General features: G+C 45.0%; 1 protein-coding gene and 1 long non-coding RNA gene across 3 annotated transcripts in view; one reads left to right on the plus strand and one right to left on the minus strand.

The window, feature by feature from the left end:
• The window catches only part of LOC308499806, a 120,627-nt gene that overhangs the window by 910 nt on the left and 100,705 nt on the right, over positions 1 to 19,012 (plus strand). The window contains exon 2 of one of the 2 annotated variants that reach the window (XR_013993640.1): positions 5,950 to 6,078. The exons of the other annotated variant lie outside the window; for it this stretch is intronic. This is a non-coding gene — a long non-coding RNA (uncharacterized lncRNA). The remainder of the gene's footprint in view (positions 1 to 5,949; positions 6,079 to 19,012) is intronic. 2 annotated transcript variants of the gene reach the window in all.
• The window catches only part of MYH16 (myosin heavy chain 16), a gene marked incomplete at both ends in the record, with an annotated part of 50,238 nt that continues 41,860 nt past the window's right edge, over positions 10,635 to 19,012 (minus strand). Inside the window, 6 exons of the mRNA XM_081053633.1 lie at positions 10,635 to 10,835; positions 11,894 to 12,094; positions 12,718 to 12,888; positions 14,900 to 15,025; positions 16,000 to 16,203; positions 17,155 to 17,347. Coding sequence (XP_080909759.1) covers positions 10,635 to 10,835; positions 11,894 to 12,094; positions 12,718 to 12,888; positions 14,900 to 15,025; positions 16,000 to 16,203; positions 17,155 to 17,347 — 1,096 coding nt within the window. The remainder of the gene's footprint in view (positions 10,836 to 11,893; positions 12,095 to 12,717; positions 12,889 to 14,899; positions 15,026 to 15,999; positions 16,204 to 17,154; positions 17,348 to 19,012) is intronic.

Raw genomic sequence — 19,012 nt, forward strand, 5'->3', positions numbered from 1 at the left:
GATTAAAGTTGGAATAGGATTGAATTGAAACCAAGTGCCACGTATTGTGTTAAGCATTTCATGCCGTGCACAAAAGAGTTGGGTGAAACCCCTTCTTCGAGATACTTAGAGACTAGGATAAGATCAGTTCACAAATAATTGTATGTACAAGGGAATGCACAACGCCTTGAACCAGGAAGGCCTTAGTTAAGGTTTGTTGAATGGAACTGAGTGAATGAAAGAAATAGTCGGGGTTTTCAAAGAACACAGAAGTTACCACCAGTTGTAAATGGAGGCGGGGTCTTGTATAGACACAGCAGAATATAACCAATCGTAGGTTGGAAAGATTACAGGTTTGCAAAAGCCCAAGAAATTCCTTCTGCTTAGAAGAGGTTTGATTTAGTATCTGGAATGTGGAGAATAAGATGATTGTTTCTTGTTCGTGCCACAAGCTGAATAACAGTGAATATTTATGGCCAATCTGTCCTCATTTCTGTCTCTTTCATGGGTTAATGCCTGCCACCTACTCACCACAAACATTGTTGGAAATATTATTGAATCAGTGCCCCTAAAAACTATAATTAAATAAAAGGACAAAAGCATAAATGCGTACTGTATTAATACTTAGTAATTATTATGCTTTAGATATTGCCCTAATTGCTGTGGTAATGGTTTCAAGGAGGGAGTTTCCTGTAGGAGGGGTCTTGTACTATGCAGTGCCAGAGGGACTGAAAAATGCACACAGATTTTTCCACTCTAGGCTGCTCACCCAGTTCGTTTCCATCGCACAGGGATGAGACCAGTTTATGGGGTATCCAGGGGCATAAGATAGTCTTAGATGGTGTATCAGTGGCATACTATCACAAACACCATACTTACAAGACAAGCACAAGCGAACTAACGAATACCAGGTATTGTTTTCCTAATTTGATAAGTGAAATCTGTAGTCCACTAGCCTGTAAATCTGGGGGGCTAGGACCACTTCTTACACATTTTGTTTCTAACACATTTTTCTGTGCTGTTATGCAATCTTAGATTATTTTAATAAAAAGGTAGTGTGATAGAGAGCTTAAGAGAGTTCATTGACTTTGGAAACAAACAGAACTGGGTTCAAATTCTGACTCTAGCTTACTGATTTTGGGCAAAGTCAGTTAACTTCTCTAAGTTTATCTATCAAATGAGGATAATAGTTCCTGCCTCTTAGGGTTGTTCTGAGGATTAAAATAGACAATGTAAATACAGTGCTTGACAGTTCTTGGCACAGTAAAAGCACTCTATAAATTGTGGCAATTGTTATTTGAACATAAATCGACCAAATTGATTGTCATGCTTTATCATAGGCATACCTCATTTTACTGCACTTTGTTTTATTTCACTTTCCAGATACTGCGTTTTTATTAACATTGAGGCAAGGCCCTCCACCAGCAAAAAGATTATGAAGACTCAGATAATGGTTAGCATTTTTTTTAGCAATAAAGTATTTTTTAATGAAGGTGTTTTAGACTTAATGCTGTTGCACACTTAATAGACTACAGTATAGTGTAAGTATAACTTTTATATGCCCTTGGAAAACCAAAAAAATCATGTAATCATGTGAATTGCTTTATTGCAATATTCACTTTATTGTGGTGGTCTAGAACCAAGCCTGCAATATCTCTGAGGTATGCCTGTACTCCCCAGTTGTTTTTCGCCCAGTCTGTGGCTTTGCTTCATTCTTCTGTTAAGGTCTTTTAAAGAATAGAAGTTCAAAAGCCATGTCATATCATGTCTATCACCTATTTATTGTTTTTACCCAGAAAAGCTTTCAAACTTACAGGAAAGTTGCAAGAATAGTATAAAGAATATCAATATACCTATTTAAGTAGATTCACCAGCTAACATTTTGTCACATTTGCTTTATGTTTCATATATATATATATACACACATACGTATATGTAATATATATGTATATATACACATACATATGTATAATGTATATGTATATATATATATATATATAAAAGTAATGATAACAATAGTTATTATTTGGTGAACCATTTGAAAGTCATAAACATCATGCCTCTTCACCCCTAAATACTTCACTATGTATCTCGGATGAACAAGGGTCTTCTCTTACATAATCATAACACAATGATCAAATTGAGGACATTTAACATTAATTCAATGTTATCATTTACTATTATAATAATAGATTTCAAAACAATTATAGAATACATAATTACACATTTATTATAAGTTCATGTTCAAATTTCACCAGTTGTTCCAATAATGTCCTTTATGGCAACTTTTTTTCTTGATCCCAGAGCCAGTCCAAGACCATTTGTTGCATTTAGTTGTCATGTTTCTTTAGTCTAATCTGAAATAGTTTCTCAGTCATTTTTTTTCTCTGCCTTTCACATTGACAGTCTTAAAGAGCTCACACCAAATTATTTTATAGAATGTTCTTCAACTGGATGGACACCACCTTAATTGAGTGATTAAAGTTAACATCACAAATAAAAGCACAACTTGGCAACATGTGTCTTCTGGTGTAACGCCGTGAGTGCAAAGTGCATAACCTGAATTGGGTCATGACAAACCTCCCTCACCCCCTGGATGAAGTTCATGCTCCTTAACAAGTCATCAGGGTCTCATTCTGCCACCTGCGTCTCTCACCGTGTCCTCTGTGTGCACTCTGGCTATCCACGCATTGCCTTTCCCACCTTGGCTTCTCCACTTTTGTTCAGGTGGCCCTTGGGGAAGCAGGTCCTTCCCTAGTTCAGGAAATGAACCACAATTGGTCCATGTCTTATGTGGCAATCCCATTGCCACTTGCTGCTAATTGGTTTACAGATGGGTATGTGACTCATTGCTGCCATCAGGACTCAAGAAGAGGTCTCTTAGGGAGCTTCTGGGAAAAAAAAATATGCTCCCTGGTATAAAGGATGGTGAGGAAGTCTTTATCTTTTTCCTGTCTTGAACGTGATTGTGGGAAGATATGGTTAGAGCTGTGTCAACTATCTTGACGTCTAGACCCAAGGGTAAAGCAGTGTGGAAAAGTGAAGACCTGGGTCCTTCCCATTGCACTAATTCTGAAACCATCTGTGACTGAAGGGGTTGGTGTGTAAAGTCATTAAATGTCTCTATTGCTTGTGCCACTGTTGGCTCATGTGCTGCTACTTGCCACTAAGCACGCTCTTAGCTGGTCTTCTTACTCCCATCTTCCATTCCAGTATGCTCTCCCTCCCCCCTCCCCTTTATGCCTAACTCCTACTCATCCTTAGCCTCCAGCAAGACATGTTTTACTATAGAACACCTTCCTTTGTCTCCCAAGACTGGGTTGAGTGACTCCCCCCCCCCGTCCTGCACCGTAGCTTTCCTAATCTCTAAACCTAATAATACAATTTTCTCCTTGGTCTACATGTCTGGTTACTATTTTGTGCCTATGTTTAAAAATTGCTTTTTTAAGTGACTGCAGAGAAAAGTTTTATGGAATTACTGCTCTAAAGCCACAGGATACATTTTTCATTAGTCTAAGCCAGGGTTTAGTAAGTAGAGGAAAGAATAGCCTCTTATAATAGCCAGTAGGTTCCCCTGCAGTCTTGTGATTCTACCATAACTGAAGATTGGCCTTTTCACAACATATCTGCAGCCCCAATTCCTGGTAGCCTGTGTGTAGAAGGCTCAGGGGTCTTTGTGATGATTTCGTGATTTCTGGAAACAGTTACAGGTGTGCTCTATGGGGAAGACCCAGAATTTGCTGCGTTCCCTACAAGGACCCAGGATTGGTTCATATGTGAAAGGAGGAGGAAGATAATTGGTGTTTTTAAATATACTTGGGATTTGTTTTAATTGAGTGTGGTAAGACATGGAAATTAGTGTCATGAAGGAAGAAGTTGTTATACTCACAGACACACCCCTAGAAGCATGGTATGCCATGAGAGCCATGTGGGGAAGCACAGGGTTGGTTAGGAGGCTGAAGGAGTGGGGAAGCATGGACGTGATTTTTGTGGGAAGGAATGGGTGAGGCAAGGTAAGCAGGTTAGGATTGGCTAGTTTGAATAATTTCAGTGGGCTCTGGGGCATAGGGGCTGTCCCTCGTTGTCTGGTACCTGGCTCTGGGTGAAAAGGCAGGGGAATATTGCCTTCCAGAGTATAAGAGCTAGAGAGAGGTGGTGGCTTAGAGTATGGGCTGCGATTGGTTAGTCTGTATCTGAAAGCTGTTTGCTGTCTGGAAGAATTGGCTACCCCTGGGAGAGGCAGTGTGTCTCCTCAGTCAGGGAGGCTCCAGATTCCGGACATCAAGAATATAGAAAACAAGGAAATACAGTTAATACCATCACTGATACAAAGTTTAGCAGCCTTGAAGCTAGCCTAAACATTTAGCAAAACCATTTAAACTGCCTTTGCTCCATTTACACTGTAGAACACACTCCCAGTGCCCTGATTTCAATTATTGTGGATACCAACTAATGTTGTTGTTGTTTTTTTTTTTTGCAAGGGTGTAGCTTATATCATTTTAGGCCTTGACACTATTCTGAAATTACCTGTCCTTAGGTGAAACCAGCATGTGTGACTAAGTGAAGTCCATTTTCTTATAAATTCTGGATTAGAAACTTCACCTCATCTCACATCTCATGTTACAAAGGCTTTGTAGCTCTGCCATTAACTGAATGGTCTTGGGCAAGTCACTGAGCTGTCCCCCCACACTCCCTGCAAAGTGAGGAGCTTCTCTGGAATTCTCAGAGTATGGGGAGACTACAGGGTGGAATATTCAGGAAATAATGATGAGGTCTCAGACCTCATGGAAAGCCCCTGGTATTTCTCCAGCAAAAGCTCAAATGTTGAAGTCCTATAGACTGCTAGAAGAATCTTGGCAAGAGTCCAGGTGTCATGCATACTAGGCTCTAGGCTGAGTTAAATTGTTTAAACTTCACATTCTTTTGAGGCAGACGCTGTTATTTCTCATTTAATACTTGAGATAAGTTAAATTGCCCAAGGTCATACTGTTGGGAAAGAAGAACCCATATCTGTCTGACTTCCTAGTATAAGAATTAGACTTATTTTATGTAATTACAGTTGTGAATACTAGATCAAAACATAGGGAGACATATTCTGGTTGAACCATGATTGTCAAAACTGCAATGGAATACCTTTTTTTTCACTGGAAGGGTTTGGGTACAAGTTGAATTACCATTTTTCTCAGGGATGTTATGGAGGAGAATCCCCAATTGGTTGAGAGTTGGACTGGACACCCTCTGAATGTCCCTTGGAGCCCTAAAATTCTCATATAATTCTAAAATTCTGTGATTTGGTGTCTCCCAGGAAATTCACACACAGCAGTTGGAGATCATACCACCAGAGGGCAGTGTATTCACATTTGATCCATTTGCACATTGAAACCAGACGTGGTTCCCTCTGGAGCTGCCTAGAAACAGCCAAGTTTAGAACCATGAGAAGGGTGATGTGGGCCCATGTAAAGATGCAGAGGAATCCACCAATGGAATATGACTCTCCCCGTCTTCCTCTGTCAGCCCAATGATTTCTGTCCGCCAATGGATTGGAGAGCGGTCAGAGTGCTAATAGTCAAAGGGAAGACATCATTTCCAGAGAGCTGAAGAAAGGTGTGTTCTGAGGGTTGTGAACAGGCAAGGAGCCTTCATAGTGCTGCCTTGTCCACCCTTGCACTCTGAAAACTAAGGAAGTGAGGAGAGGAACAGGATTTAGGAGTGTTAGAAGGTGACAGTGGAAACCCTGCCACACTTGGAAAGGTTGAACAACCCTGGAATACTCAGTCTGGAGAAGAGAAAACCTGAAGTCACCATGAGAACTGTCTTCCATCAAGGTTGTTCTGCAGGGTCCTGGGTATCAAAACCAGGGTTAGCAAGTGGATACCACCAGGGGCAGATCTCAGCTTGATTTAAGGAAGAACTTTCTGGAAGGACTACCTTGGGAGGCAGCTCATTCTCCATCATTCATTTTACACATAGGTATCATGTGCCTACTTCAGGCATGGCACTCTCTAGTTGCTGAGGATGCAGCAGTGAGTAAAAACCACAAAACCGTCTGCCTGCATGGAGCTGCCCTGCCCACGTCTAAATACTGTGGAAGTCTCTGAGGTAGGTCACTTGGAGGCCTCGTGGATTGTTAGCCTGGGTGGATCTTAACATCCCTTCAGGGGATTCCATAACTTCCTGAGCTTTATAAAACCAAGAGTGTCTTTATATTGCGGACATACCCTTTCAAAATTTGCAAAGAACCTCACCAAGACTCAGTTTTCATGGTTTCCAATAGAAGCAAGCCCGCGAAGTGTGTACGGATGCAACGGTACTCTGATATATTGTAAACATTGCCCTGGGATTCGGAAGTCTTAGGAAAACAACATTTCTTCATTTAAAAACAATCTCTAGGGCCGGCCCGTGGCTCAGGCGGTTAGAGCTCCGTGCTCCTATCTCCGAAGGCTGCCGGTTCGATTCCCACATGGGCCAGTGGGCTCTCAACCACAAGGTTGCCGGTTCAATTCCTCGAGTCCTGCAAGGGATGGTGGGCTCTGCCCCCTGTAACTAAGATTGAACACGGCACCTTGAGCTGAGCTCCCGGATGGCTCAGTTGGTTGGAGCGCATCCTCTCAACCACAAGGTTGCCGGTTTCGACTCCCGCAAGGGATGGTGGGCTGCGCCCCCTGCAACTAGAAAATGGCAACTGGACCTGGAGCTGAGCTGCGCCCTCCACAACTAAGATTGAAAGGACAACAACTTGACAAAAAGGCCTGGAAGTGCACACAGTTCCCCAATAAAGTCCTGTTCCTCTTCCCTAATAATAATGAAAAAAAAACCCCAAAAACCTGTAATAGGTTTAATCCCTATGAAAATCCATTTCGCAAATAGTTGTTTCTATAAAACAAAACAAAACAAAAAAAACACAGTCTCTAGTTGGTATATTTTTCATGTTCCTTTTATTTAAATTGCATTGGGACAAGGCTTAAAATTGTCCACGTGAGGAATTATTTCTAGAGAACAAACAGCCGAGTCACACAGACATTACATATTCCGTCCTTGACATGAACATGTAAGATCTCAACTAAAACAGACCTACTGCTACTGTTATCCGAATGCTTACAGAGCTTGACACAGTCTCAGAGAAGCCATGCTGATTTGTAATTCCTCTGATGGTTGGATAGAGCTTCCCCCACAGCTATCTTTATTCTTTAGCACCTGCCTCTTTCTGGCTTGCATTTTGCATAGTAAACACTCTTCGGATAGACCCAGTTTTCCATTTTCATATATTTTTCTTCTCAGAGGTATGTTGTTGAGATCTGTAATCACCCTAGAAGACGAGAGAGAGAGAGAGAGAGAGAGAGAGAGAGAGAGAGAGAGAGAGAGAGAGAGAGACAGAGACAGAGTGAGAAAATCCTTGTGGGCTAAAGCTGGGAGTTCTGACACCTTTGCCCTCTTCTTGTTTGTTGGAAAGACAGCACCCTGCGTGCTGCTGCTTCTGCACGGGCTTCCTTCCTCCTGAGGGACACCACTGGGTCAGACCTGGCTCACTGTGTGTGAGGTTGTGAGCGTGTAGAGAAATCTTTGCCTTGGCAGGCCCGAACTCCACAGGCCATTGAGAAGCCAGTATGCGATCCTGGGGGATGCAGTGCTCACCGCGCACCCGCCTGTGGTGTCGTGTGAGGGGCCAAGAGGCTTGTTTTGCTGTTGTGAAGTGTCTTCCCAAGAAAGAAAAGCTACTGCTCTTCACATCCCACAAATGGATTTTAAAAGTAACAAGACTTCCTTATGGAGAGTCTGGAATACTTGCTCCCAACTCGGTCCTACCCAGCCTCCCCCATGCCTACCCCGCTAGCTCCGTTTCCCACCCTGTCCGTCACTCTCGCCTATCCTGAGGCCCTCTTCTCCACTCTTGCTGCACCCTTGTGTGAATCCCACCTCTGGACTTTTGTATGTGTTGGGCCTTCTACCTGGAATTCCCTTTTTTCCTTCTCTACCTGGTGAGGGATCAATTTTATTCTTTTTAATTCCCATTAATTTTTATTTCATTTTCATTTATTTTAATTAATATCAGAGACTAATACTTTTATAAAATATGGTGATCGTATCCATGGAGGTCATGCAATATCAATTGCTATAAACATTTCTAAAAACTTCCTCTTAGTCTCTGTACTTCTGTTGTCTTAGGCGGGTAGCAAGTGGGTACCACCTGCTGGATGGTGCTGCTCTGGACTCTTGTCCAGGTCACATCCTCTGTGCAGCTACTCCACCCAGTCACCTCAGGTCGAAGCAGCTACTCCTTCTCTGTGATTCTCTCCCAGGAGAGGTAAACACCACATCGCAGAACATCTGTTCACAGCCTTGTAGTAATTGGTGTGTTCATCTACCTCTCCACCAGAGTCTGAGCTCCACATGCAAGATGTTCTTTCTTATTCATTTCTGTATCCCAGAGTACAGGGGTAGCCCATATCCAGAGCTTGATAAATATTTGTGGGACTGAATAAAAGGCCACTTTGGAGAACTAAACTCTGCGGGGTCTTGACTCAGTGCTGACCCATGTATGCGTACTAGTTTGCTTAAGACATCGCATGGCTACTGATAGCATATCTGGCCTTGTGACCAACAAGGGGAAATGGGATAAGAGCGTGAGGACGGGTCAAGACCTGGCGAGCAGCCCCCAGGGGCCCCAGCCTCACGACCTCTGCATGCCATTGGCAGGACTGAAGCCCAGTGGTGTGGAGAGAGAGCTATTGAACCAGAACCGGCAGACCCCAGGAATAGTCACCAAGCCAGGGCAGAGGATCTGCTTTACAGGGTGTCTAATCCTAGAGGCTAAGACTCCTAGAGGCTGGGAGGTGGAAGGAGCTGAAACGCTTCCCGAGTCTGGGTAGCGCGGGAAGCCTCATGAGTAACCCCTGCCAAGGTGAGAGCTTAACAGAAGCAACTCTTTTCAGGTTTTTGCCCTGAAAGGAGATGGTTACACATTAATCGTAGGACTCCTCCAGAGTCAAGCCTCTGGTTTCCTTAACTCCCTGAGCTAACCATTATTTAAGAGTTAATGAATTAAGAGAAAGATTCTGTGTCCTACTTGTTTCTTCCGTAAGTAAATGGTAAGAAAAGGCTCAGCTTGAATTCAAATGTCAATGGGGTTATCACTTTTGGCTAAAAATCCCAGTTGACCCAGTCCTGAGAGATAAGTGAGTGAGGAACCTTACCCTCACTGAGGGCTGATTCAACCAGATGTTTGAACATGAGGCCAGAAAAATTCCCAGAATCCATGGAGGTCGAACATCAGCACAGCAGCACCAGGACTCCAACCCCCTGCCCCTCCCAACCTAAACCGAGTCCTTGATCTTGAGTTGTCCTGATTAATCCTAAACAGAGGGCAGCCTTTTCAGTCTTCACAGTAATAAGACAGCTTGCCTGTCCATAGCACAGAGCTGGGATGACCATGGGTAAGTCACACTCTCAGAGCTTATTTTCCTGACCTGACAGAGATCTTTGTACCCACTTCATAGGACAAATAAGGTAGTGAGAAACATATACCAGGAGCCTGGCTCTTGCAAAAGCAGGAGAAAGCTCTGTTCCCTGGCTTTGTATTTGTAAGGGTCGACGTCTGCTGTAGCATTGGTTCTCAAACTTGATCTTACATCTGAACTACCTGGAGGGCTGGTTCAACCACAGATGCCAAGCCCACCTCCAGAGCTTCTAATTCAGTAGGTCTAAATTGAAGCCTAAGAATTTGCATTTCTAACAACTTCCCAGGTGAAGTTTTGGGGACCACTGCTCCAAAAGGTTCCCTGCCTTTCTCCTCACCCTGCCCTTGCTCCTCTCATGGGGAGAGGAATAATGCATCCTGTGTTTGGAAGAAGGAACCAGGAAGGCAGGGATGAGCCCCATCTGATCTCTCCTTATGGATCTACCTGCAGGGTTGGTAAGTCCTAGTCATTCCTCCCCTCGGAATAGAGGCTGCGCCCCAGAGAGCAGGGCTGCGGTTGTTCAGTTCTGCAGGTCCCTCCAATTCTGGGGTGAAGTACGAGGATGCCCGTGATGGACACCGATTAAATTCTCAATTTACAATCATAGCATAATAAAACCAGCATTTTGACTTAGGTATTTGTCTCCTGTATTCTTTTTAATTGGGTCTGAATTAAGGAAAATAAGAACGGAGTGTTTTAAAAGGTCCCCCTAAAATCCCACCTGCACTCAATGCTCAGGAAATGGTAGCTGCGATTATTATGATTTCCTTGATGTCAGAACCCTACATTCTACTCGTATTGATGAAATCTCAGGAATAATAAGATTGTGTCCTAAATACACACTGCTTATAAGCTTGCAAATGCCCCACGGTTCTCTAGTGAAAACAAGTGTGTACTTAGCACCGATCTGCCAGGCCTGGTGTCGAGGCCGCCAGACATGGAACCTGCCTTCAACGAGCTTCCCCTCAGATGGGGAAGCATCATGACCACCGGCACCTGTGATACCCCAGAGCTTTGGGACTCTGGAGAGCGAGTGTTGCAGCTGAGGAGACAGGGGAAGCGGTGGGGCTCCCATTGCCTGGGATAAGGGGCCTGGCAGACTGGAAGCCAGGAAGCACAGAGGTGAGGGAAGGTGGACTTAGAGCATGGCCGTCGAGAGAGGAATCCACACGTACCGGCTGCGGACTGGGACACAGAACCTCACTCCTCAGAAAGGGTTTTGGAGGAGCCTGTCTTGGACACCTGGATGATCTCCACCGAGGTGATGCCCTTGCCGGCCACACGGTGCCTGGTGCGCAGCTTGTTCAGGGCCGTCTCCGCCATGCCGGCCCTCTCCTCAGCGTCATCTAGCTCATGCACCGTCTTCCTGTAGCGAGCCAAGGTCTGGTTGGCCTGCTCCTCCTGTGACAAACGGGGTGGAAGCGGGCTGTGAACCTGGTGTGTTCTGGTGAAATGTGCTTTGTTATAGGTTCTGCATGGACATCTGAGAGTGCAGTCGTTCTATAAGGCTTGTTAAAAAACATAGCAGTCCCGGGTCGGGGGCCCGCTCCAGCTCACCACAGACAACCGCCTTTAACAGTTTTAGCTGATTATATTTGGCCTTGACATCCATATTTCTAAATAAAATGTGCTCTGTCATTGCTTCTAGAATTTGTGGTTTCAGGCATTAGTTGTTGATGTCCTCACCGTGGAAGATGTGGATTTAGTGCTTTGCCCAGCCCTCACCACACGTTTCCTATCCCCTTGTTTTCCCAGTAGACTTGTAGCATTGCTTTGTTTAGACCCTATGTATTGTACACCTGGTCTTTATCGAGCCTTTTGGGAAGAGCATTGGATGCATGGATGCCTGATAGATTCATTGTGGTGGCCCCAGAACTGGCAGCAAACAGCAGAGTCAAATATCTATGTCCTGGGGGGTGTGATAGGTGGGTGTGTGGTGTAGGGTTGAGACTTGAAGGCACCTTTTGTTAACCATTTGACATTGACTTTAACATTTACTAATATAACAGAAATACCCGCCCCACTCTGGGCTGTTTCCTCGCCTGTGAAATGGACTAAGACTATCAGCTTTCCTACCGGGCATCAGGAGGATCAAATAAGGGTGGGACCTGGTGTTTAACAGTATGACCAGGAGGGAGAAGTTGTCCTGGCAGAGGCCACAGGGGCAGTGGAGCAGGAGAGAGTAGCTAAGATCTCCCTGGTTTTAGAGCACACTCTGCAGTGGGCACTTCAGTTAGCGCGGACGTTCTTAGAGGGTATTTTTGTTTTTTGACATGCTCTTGTCACCAGTGTCCAGTCCACTTCCTACAGATAGCGAGGATGAAGTGCCATGGATATGAGGCTCAGAGGAATTGTCTTTTGACTAATACGTGGTTCCTTCCCTGGGGTGAATTCTAATCAAGGCTTGAGACCCGGGCTGGAAAGGGAGGGAGAATCAGGGACTCGTGGTGAGTACCCACCGCCTCTTCGATCTGCCGCTTGTAGACCTTCAGCTTGTTCTGCAGCTTCTCCACCAGCTCCTGCATACGCTGGTTGGTCTTGTGGTCCTCCTCTGTCTGGAAGACCAGCTCCTTGAGGCGGCGCTCATTCTTCCGCAGCGTCTTGACCGTCTCCACATGCTGTTTCTGCTCGCCGTCCAGCTCTGTCTCTAGTTCTTTAATCTGAGGAAGGAAGAGAGGAATGCAGCTGAAGGAATATATGGTTTTGAACTTCAGAGCTCAGTGGGCTTGGGTATGGGTGTCATGGCTACGGTGGTTACCTCCGACCCAGAGGTGAGCAGGTGAGCCCTGCACAGAAGGGTCAGGTAGGCTCTGCCTTTCAGAGGCCCTGCTGTGGTTCTCAGCTGGTCACGTTTCCTGAGCCTCAAGTTTCCTCTTCTGGGCAATGGGGAAGGCAGGGGTTAGATAAGGTGGCCTGGGCCCTTCTAGCTCTGACATTCCATGAGGTAAAGACAAAGGCTTGTTTTAATTAAGTAATGAGAGAGGAATAATGTTGGAAATCGACACTACGAACAAAGACACTGGAAGAATATTGGCAATTGCTCTGCTTGGGGGCTAAGGACCTCCTGGGGGAAAGATGACAGGGGGAGGAGGCGGAGAGGAGGCCTTTGTATAAGTCAATTGGAGCTGTTGTCTAATTTCCTTTCCTTTTCTAGTAGTAGCAGAAGAACCCCATTCCTCATCAAATGCTGGGCATGATTTTTGGGAGAAGAACCCGCTCTTCCCTCTGGGCCTGGCCATGTCTCCCTTTTCTCTCTCTGGGCTCAGGTCAGTGTTGTCCTCACCCTGGATTCCAGCTTCATGATTGTGCGCTTCCCTCCTTTCAGAGCCAGCTGCTCAGCCTCCTCCATCTTGGCCTGCAAGTCTTTGATGGTGATCTCGTAGTTCTTCTTGATTTTCTCCAGGTGCATGCAGTGGTCCTGCTCTTGCCGGAGCTCTTCCGCCATTCGGGCGGCCTGTGGGAAGTGAGAAGAGCATGAGCTGGAGCTGGGTCCCATCCAGGCTCATGGTGCCCTTGAGAGATGAGGAACGGTATCTCCCAGTCTCTGGGAAACCAAGTGGTTGATGAGAGGAACCTCATTGCCATGCTACTGGGGTTTCCGGGAGGGGCCCACACTCCCGTGTCCCTTGAGTGAAAGGGGAGGAGGCAGGCTCATGTACTTACAACCAGTCCTCCCCATCCTGTGGAGTCTGCCAGCCTGGTGCTGTCCAGCCAAACTCTGTGTTGTGTCCTCCAAGAGGGGCACAGCACAGAAGATGGGAAAATCACAGATCTGGCCAGGAAGACAAAGGCCTGCCTCCTGCCTTTAGCAAGTTGTTTTACATATTCTTTGTTTTTGCTTTTTAAAAAAATTAAATTTGTGGGGGTGACAAGATTAGTAAAACTATATAGGTTTTCAGGCATACAATTCTGTAATACATCATCTATCTATCACATTGTGTATTCACCACCCAGAGTCAGTTATCCTTCCATCACAATATTTGACCCCTTTTACTACCACCCTCTCTCCACTTCCTCTCTGGTAACCACTAAACTATTGTCTGTGTCTATGAGTGTTTGTTTCTTTGTTTGTTTGTCTTGTTCATTTGTTGCTTTCCGTTTTATTTCCTTCATATGAGCACAGTCATATGGTTCTTGACTTTTTCTGTCTGACTTATTTTGCTTAGCATGATAATCTCAAGATCCATCCATGTTGTCGCAGATGGCAGTATTTCATCTTTTCTTATGGCTGAATAATATTCCATTGTGTATATATACCACATCTTCTTTATTCAATCATCTATCAAAGGACACTTTGGTGTTTTCCATGTCTTGGCCACCATAAATAATGCTGCACTGAACATCGGGGTACATATATCTTTACAGATACATGTTTTGAGATTTTTTAGGTAGATACCCAGGAGAAGGATTGCTGGATCATATTGTAATTCTATTCTTAATTTTTTGAGGAACCTCCACACTGCCTTACCAGTTTACATTACCCCCGACAGTATATGAGGGTTCCTTTCTCTCACAGCCTCTCTAACATTTATGATTATTTGTCCTGTGGATAATAGCCATTCTAACAGGTGTGAGGTGGTATCTCCTTGTGGTTTTGATTTGCATTTTCCTAATAGCTAGTGAAGTTGAGCATTTTTTCACATATCAGTTGTCCATTTGTATGTCTTTCTGGGAGATGTGTCTGTTCAGATCCTCTGCCCATTTTTTTTAATTGGATTGTTTTGTTGTTATTGAGTTGTAGGAGTTCTTTATGTATTTTGGATATTAGCCCCAATACCGGAGGTATTGTTTGCAAACATCTTCTCCCATTCGGTTGGCTGCCTCTTTGATTTTTTACCCATTCATTCTTATATTCATTCCACAAATATTCATGGAGGCCTACTGTGTGCAGCATAATGAGTCTATGCTCTCGAAACGCAGCACCAATAAGACCGACAATGTTCCTGAGCTCCTGCCATTTCAGTCAAGTGTGAGGAGCCTGACAAGAAAATCGGTGTTTCCTCAGCCCTAAAGTGGGATACATAACATCCACCACTGAAGATCGGTATGAGCACCCAAAGGGATAGTGGGGCGAAAACATTTGGGGCACATCTTGCCAGCATACACCCCTACGCCCCTGGGCATAACACCCATCTTCCTTTCACAAACCCTCCCATCAAGGCTGGTTTGATGCTCCTCCTTGCCAAAAAGTCTGCTCAGGTGAGCCCACAGTGATGGCTCCTTTGCTATATGCCCTCAGGTCACACACACTCTAAACTCTCACATGATCATGTGTATTCCTTACTTTCATGTGTTTGGCTTTTCAGAAAAGCCTCTAGACGCCTCACAGCAGAGACCATATCCCCACTGGCAGGGTGCCGGGACTCCATAGTGACTCATGAGGGGAGGGGGGCCCGCCCTGCCTGGGGAAGCCTGGTCCTCAGTGGGCAGCCTGGCCCAGCAGCAGCAGGCAGCCCAGCACTTACGTCAGTCATGGCTTTCTTGGCCCTCTCGTCAGCAGAGCGGAACTCACTGATGAGCTCCTCATGCTCGTTGGAGATGCGCTGGACATCTGACTCCAGCTTGCGCTTGACCACCAGGAGGCTTTGGTTCTGGAGGAAGAGATGAGGACATCGCTGTGAGCCGGGAGTCTGCACAGCCCTTCTGTGTCCAGGAAAGAAAGCGATCCTCTTCCACACATGCTTGCCAGACCGCCCCGCATTCCCAGCAGAAAATGGCCCTGAGTCCCAGCTCAGGGGGAGGGTCTCTCCCTTGTATTCTTCTCTGGGTTTTAGAGCAGAACTTGCATCATGAGGAGCCCAGGAATAACATCATTTAGGCCTGGGGATGATGGCAGCATAGAACAATCCTAAAGTCAGAGCTGGGAAAACCCTGTTCAAGGTCGGGTCCTTCCACCTACATGGGTAAATTCCTTACCCTCTAGGCTTTGGTGTTCTTCTCTCTAAATGGGATTGCAATCCCTATATGTCCCATGCACATTTTTTCTTTTGGTGAATTCACATGAGATGATGAGTAAGAATTAAGCCATGCTGGTGAAGGACTGCACTGTGAGCCATATGCAGTGTCACCACTAGTAGCAGACAGGGGTCGTCAGTGTCCCTGTTGAGTGGGACAAGCCACTCAACTCTTTGGGCAATGGTTTTTCATTAGTAAAATGAATGTCAGACTTTGGAATATTCCAGATCGCTTCCAGTTCTAAAGTTCTTGCATCCACAACATTGGGGGCCCTTAAAATAGACTAAATCATCAGAGTCTTCTGAGGAGTTTCTCAAAGTTTAGATTTCTGGGGTCCCACCCTAGATCCATTGGATGAGAATCTCCAGGGGAGAGTCTGAGAGTCTGTCTGTAAAAGCTCCGCATGTAGTTAACACACCATGCTGTGTACTGAAAAATGGCTCAGATGGTACATTTTGTGTTATGGATTTTTTACCACAACAAAAAAAGCTCTGCAGATGAGTTCTGAGGACTTGACGAGTCAGGACACCAGCTGCCTCTTAGTTTTGAGGAGAACCCACAAGGTTTGGGCACCATCCACATGGCACTTCCCGGGGAGCCACCATCCTACCTGGATGTTGACCTCATTGTGCCGCTCTGTGATCTCCACCACCTCCTGTTCCAGCAGCTTGCGGGAGCGCTCACTGCCCTCCAGGCCTGAGCGCACCTCCTCCAGCTCAGTCTGCAGCAGGCTCAGGCGCCGCTCCTGCAGGTTGTATTGTTCCCGCAGCTCCTCGTGCTGCCTGGCGTCCTCGTCCATCTGGATCTGCAGGTCCTGTGGGGCAAGAGGACATGGACTGAGTCCATCTCACCGGCCCTGGCACAGCCTGAGCGTGCTGTGACCTTCGCAGACTGGGCGCAGGAGGGAGCTGGGTAGGAGCCAGGAGTGGAGGTCACAGAGGAAGAGAGAATGAGGTGTAGCCCTGCCCTCAGGGAGTTTACAGTCTGGTTGAGGACTAGGTGGGCCCTGACCCAGGTTTTGTCCAGCAGGTGGTCAGCATGAGGTCAAGACTTTCCTGATGACGGAGCACCTGGTGTTTATAGCAGGGCCATCTCAAGGAGACTTTCCTCAATGACCTTTGACAGTTACACCCCCACTTGCTAATCCCCATCTCCCTTCCCCTGTCTTGGGGTTTCTCCAGAGCACTTCCCAGTTTTTTATACTACAGTTTTATGTATTTGTTGCTTGTTGTCTATGTGCAGAGACGTTTGTTGTTTTGTCCATTCTCCTATGCCTAGCACCTAATACAGTGCCTGGACAGGACAGGTCTCCAATAAACACGTGCCGAATGCATTGATCCAGCTATGCCTGCTTTGAAGGGCAGCCTGGTGATGAACAGCGATAAAGGAGGACTTCAGCTCTATTCATGTTTATTTCTTAAGGTGAGGGGGTGGTAGGTAACTTGGTGTTTATATTCTTTATGTTTCTATGTCTGAAATCATTTATAGTAAGTCAAAAATGATTTTAAAAATCAAGACAGGCCCAACTTCCTGTTTCCCTCCTTTCTTCCCTTATTCCAGTGATCCAGGATATGGACTTTGGTGGTTGGGGCCTCTCATTTATATAGTCTCCAAGTCTCCTGCTCCCTGGACTGCCAGCTGCCCACGTTCTCACTCTCGTGTCTTTATCCTACCTGGAGACATGCATGAAGTTAGCTCCTTGGAAGCCTGCAGGCTCGAGGTTGGCTTGCTTTGTGACTAGTTCTTCCTCCTCCCAGATCATTACCTTGAGTTGCTGTTGCAGCCTTTTCAGTGTCTTCACAAGTTCGCTGTTGTTCCTGTTGGCATGGTCCAGCTGGATTTCCATCTCATTCAGGTCAGTCTCCATCTTCTTCTTGAGCCGAAGTGCCTCTGCCCGGCCCTTGGTCTCTGCTTCCAGGCTGGCCTGCAAGGACTCGATCGCCCGCTGGTGGTTCTTCCTGCAAGTCCAAGCAGAGAAGGCCTTGGCATACTGGACCTGCTGTTCAGTCTGTGCTAAGCCTTCCTAGATAAGGGATCTCTGAGCACCAACATGGGTGTGGCCATATTGTGAAATTAAACTATCTTCCCTTAAAGCATCTAAGTGAGGGGACATCACGCTTTGGGAAAAGGAATACAAGGTTAATGTTTACCACGTGTCTTTTATGATCTCCATTCATTTAACATACAAAACAGCCCTGCAAGGAAACTGAGGCTCCATGATGATGAAAAACATGCCAAAGAATGGGGTCAAGATTCAAACCCACATGCTGAGGTCCCTGTTTTTTTCATTACAAAATGTGGATTTTGGCGATACAAGTTAGATATATAGCTCTCTTCAAAACAACAGTCATTAATTGATTGTATTTAATAGATTAATTATACTGTAATCAACATAATAAACGTTTCCATAAAGGCCTCATATAAGCTGTATTAATCTCCTTTTACAGGAGGGGACCAGAAGAGGTAATTTAGATGTTCAAGAAACACTTGTTTCATTGAGGCAAATAAATGATGAGCATCTAAAGATACTGTCACCTGCCCCACACTGTGTTCACCTCTTTTCACTCCTGAACACTCTCTATGTGCAGGCACATTGCTGGACTTGCAGCACCTTGAGATGTATTCAATTTCCAGATATGAGCAAGGTTATCATGACATTCTCAAAAGTGAACAAAATCGGATTTACTTTGACTTAAAAATAAATACAAGCAAAAACTATAAAGCATGTTGAAAAAAATTAAAGATCTAAATAAATGGAAAGACATTCATATTTGTGGATCAGGAGACTTAATATTGGTAAGGTGGGATTCACTACAATACAGTTACAAAGGAGCACATATTGTATGATTTCACTTATATGAAATGCCCAGAACAGGCAAATCAAAAGAGACAGAAAGTAGATTAGTTGTTGCCTAAGGCTGGAGGTGGTGGTGGTGGTGGTGGTGGTAAGAAATGGGGCATGACTGTTAAAGATAAGGGGTTTCTTTGGGAGGTGACAAAAATGTTTTAAAACTGTAGTGATGCTTGTACAGTTAAAAACCATCGAAGTTTTTTCTTAACATGGGTAAATTGTATGGTGTGTGAATTACATCTTAATAAAGCTGTTACACACACACACACACACATTCACGCCACATAGTGGCATAGCTAGAAATTTAGGGTGAGTGTTGGGTTTAGCCTGCTGCCTGTGGAGTCATTAGTCTTCTCCTCCCAATGTACTTGTCTATAATTTTATTTAATCTTTACCACATCCCAGAGAGGTGATGAAGAAGTCATCATTCTCATCTGTTAGGTGGGATAATTGTATCTATCTCACAGGTTTTTTTTGTATGGCAAAATACGCATAACATAAAATGTACTATCTTAACCATTTTTAAGTGTCTAGTTCAGTGATATTAAATACATTGATAATGTTGTGCTATCATCACCACCATTCATCTCCATAACTCTTTTCATCTTGTAAAATTGAAACTCTGTACCCATTAAATAATAACTGCTCCATTTCCTCCCTCCCCCCAGCCCCTGACAACCACTGTTCTACTTTCTGTCTCTATGTTTTGACTACTCTAAGTACTTCATATAAGTGGAATCATACAGTATTTGTCATTTTTATAACTGGCTTG

This window comes from Rhinolophus hipposideros (genome assembly GCF_964194185.1).
Source record: "Rhinolophus hipposideros genome assembly, chromosome: 7".
NCBI lineage: Eukaryota > Metazoa > Chordata > Mammalia > Chiroptera > Rhinolophidae > Rhinolophus > Rhinolophus hipposideros.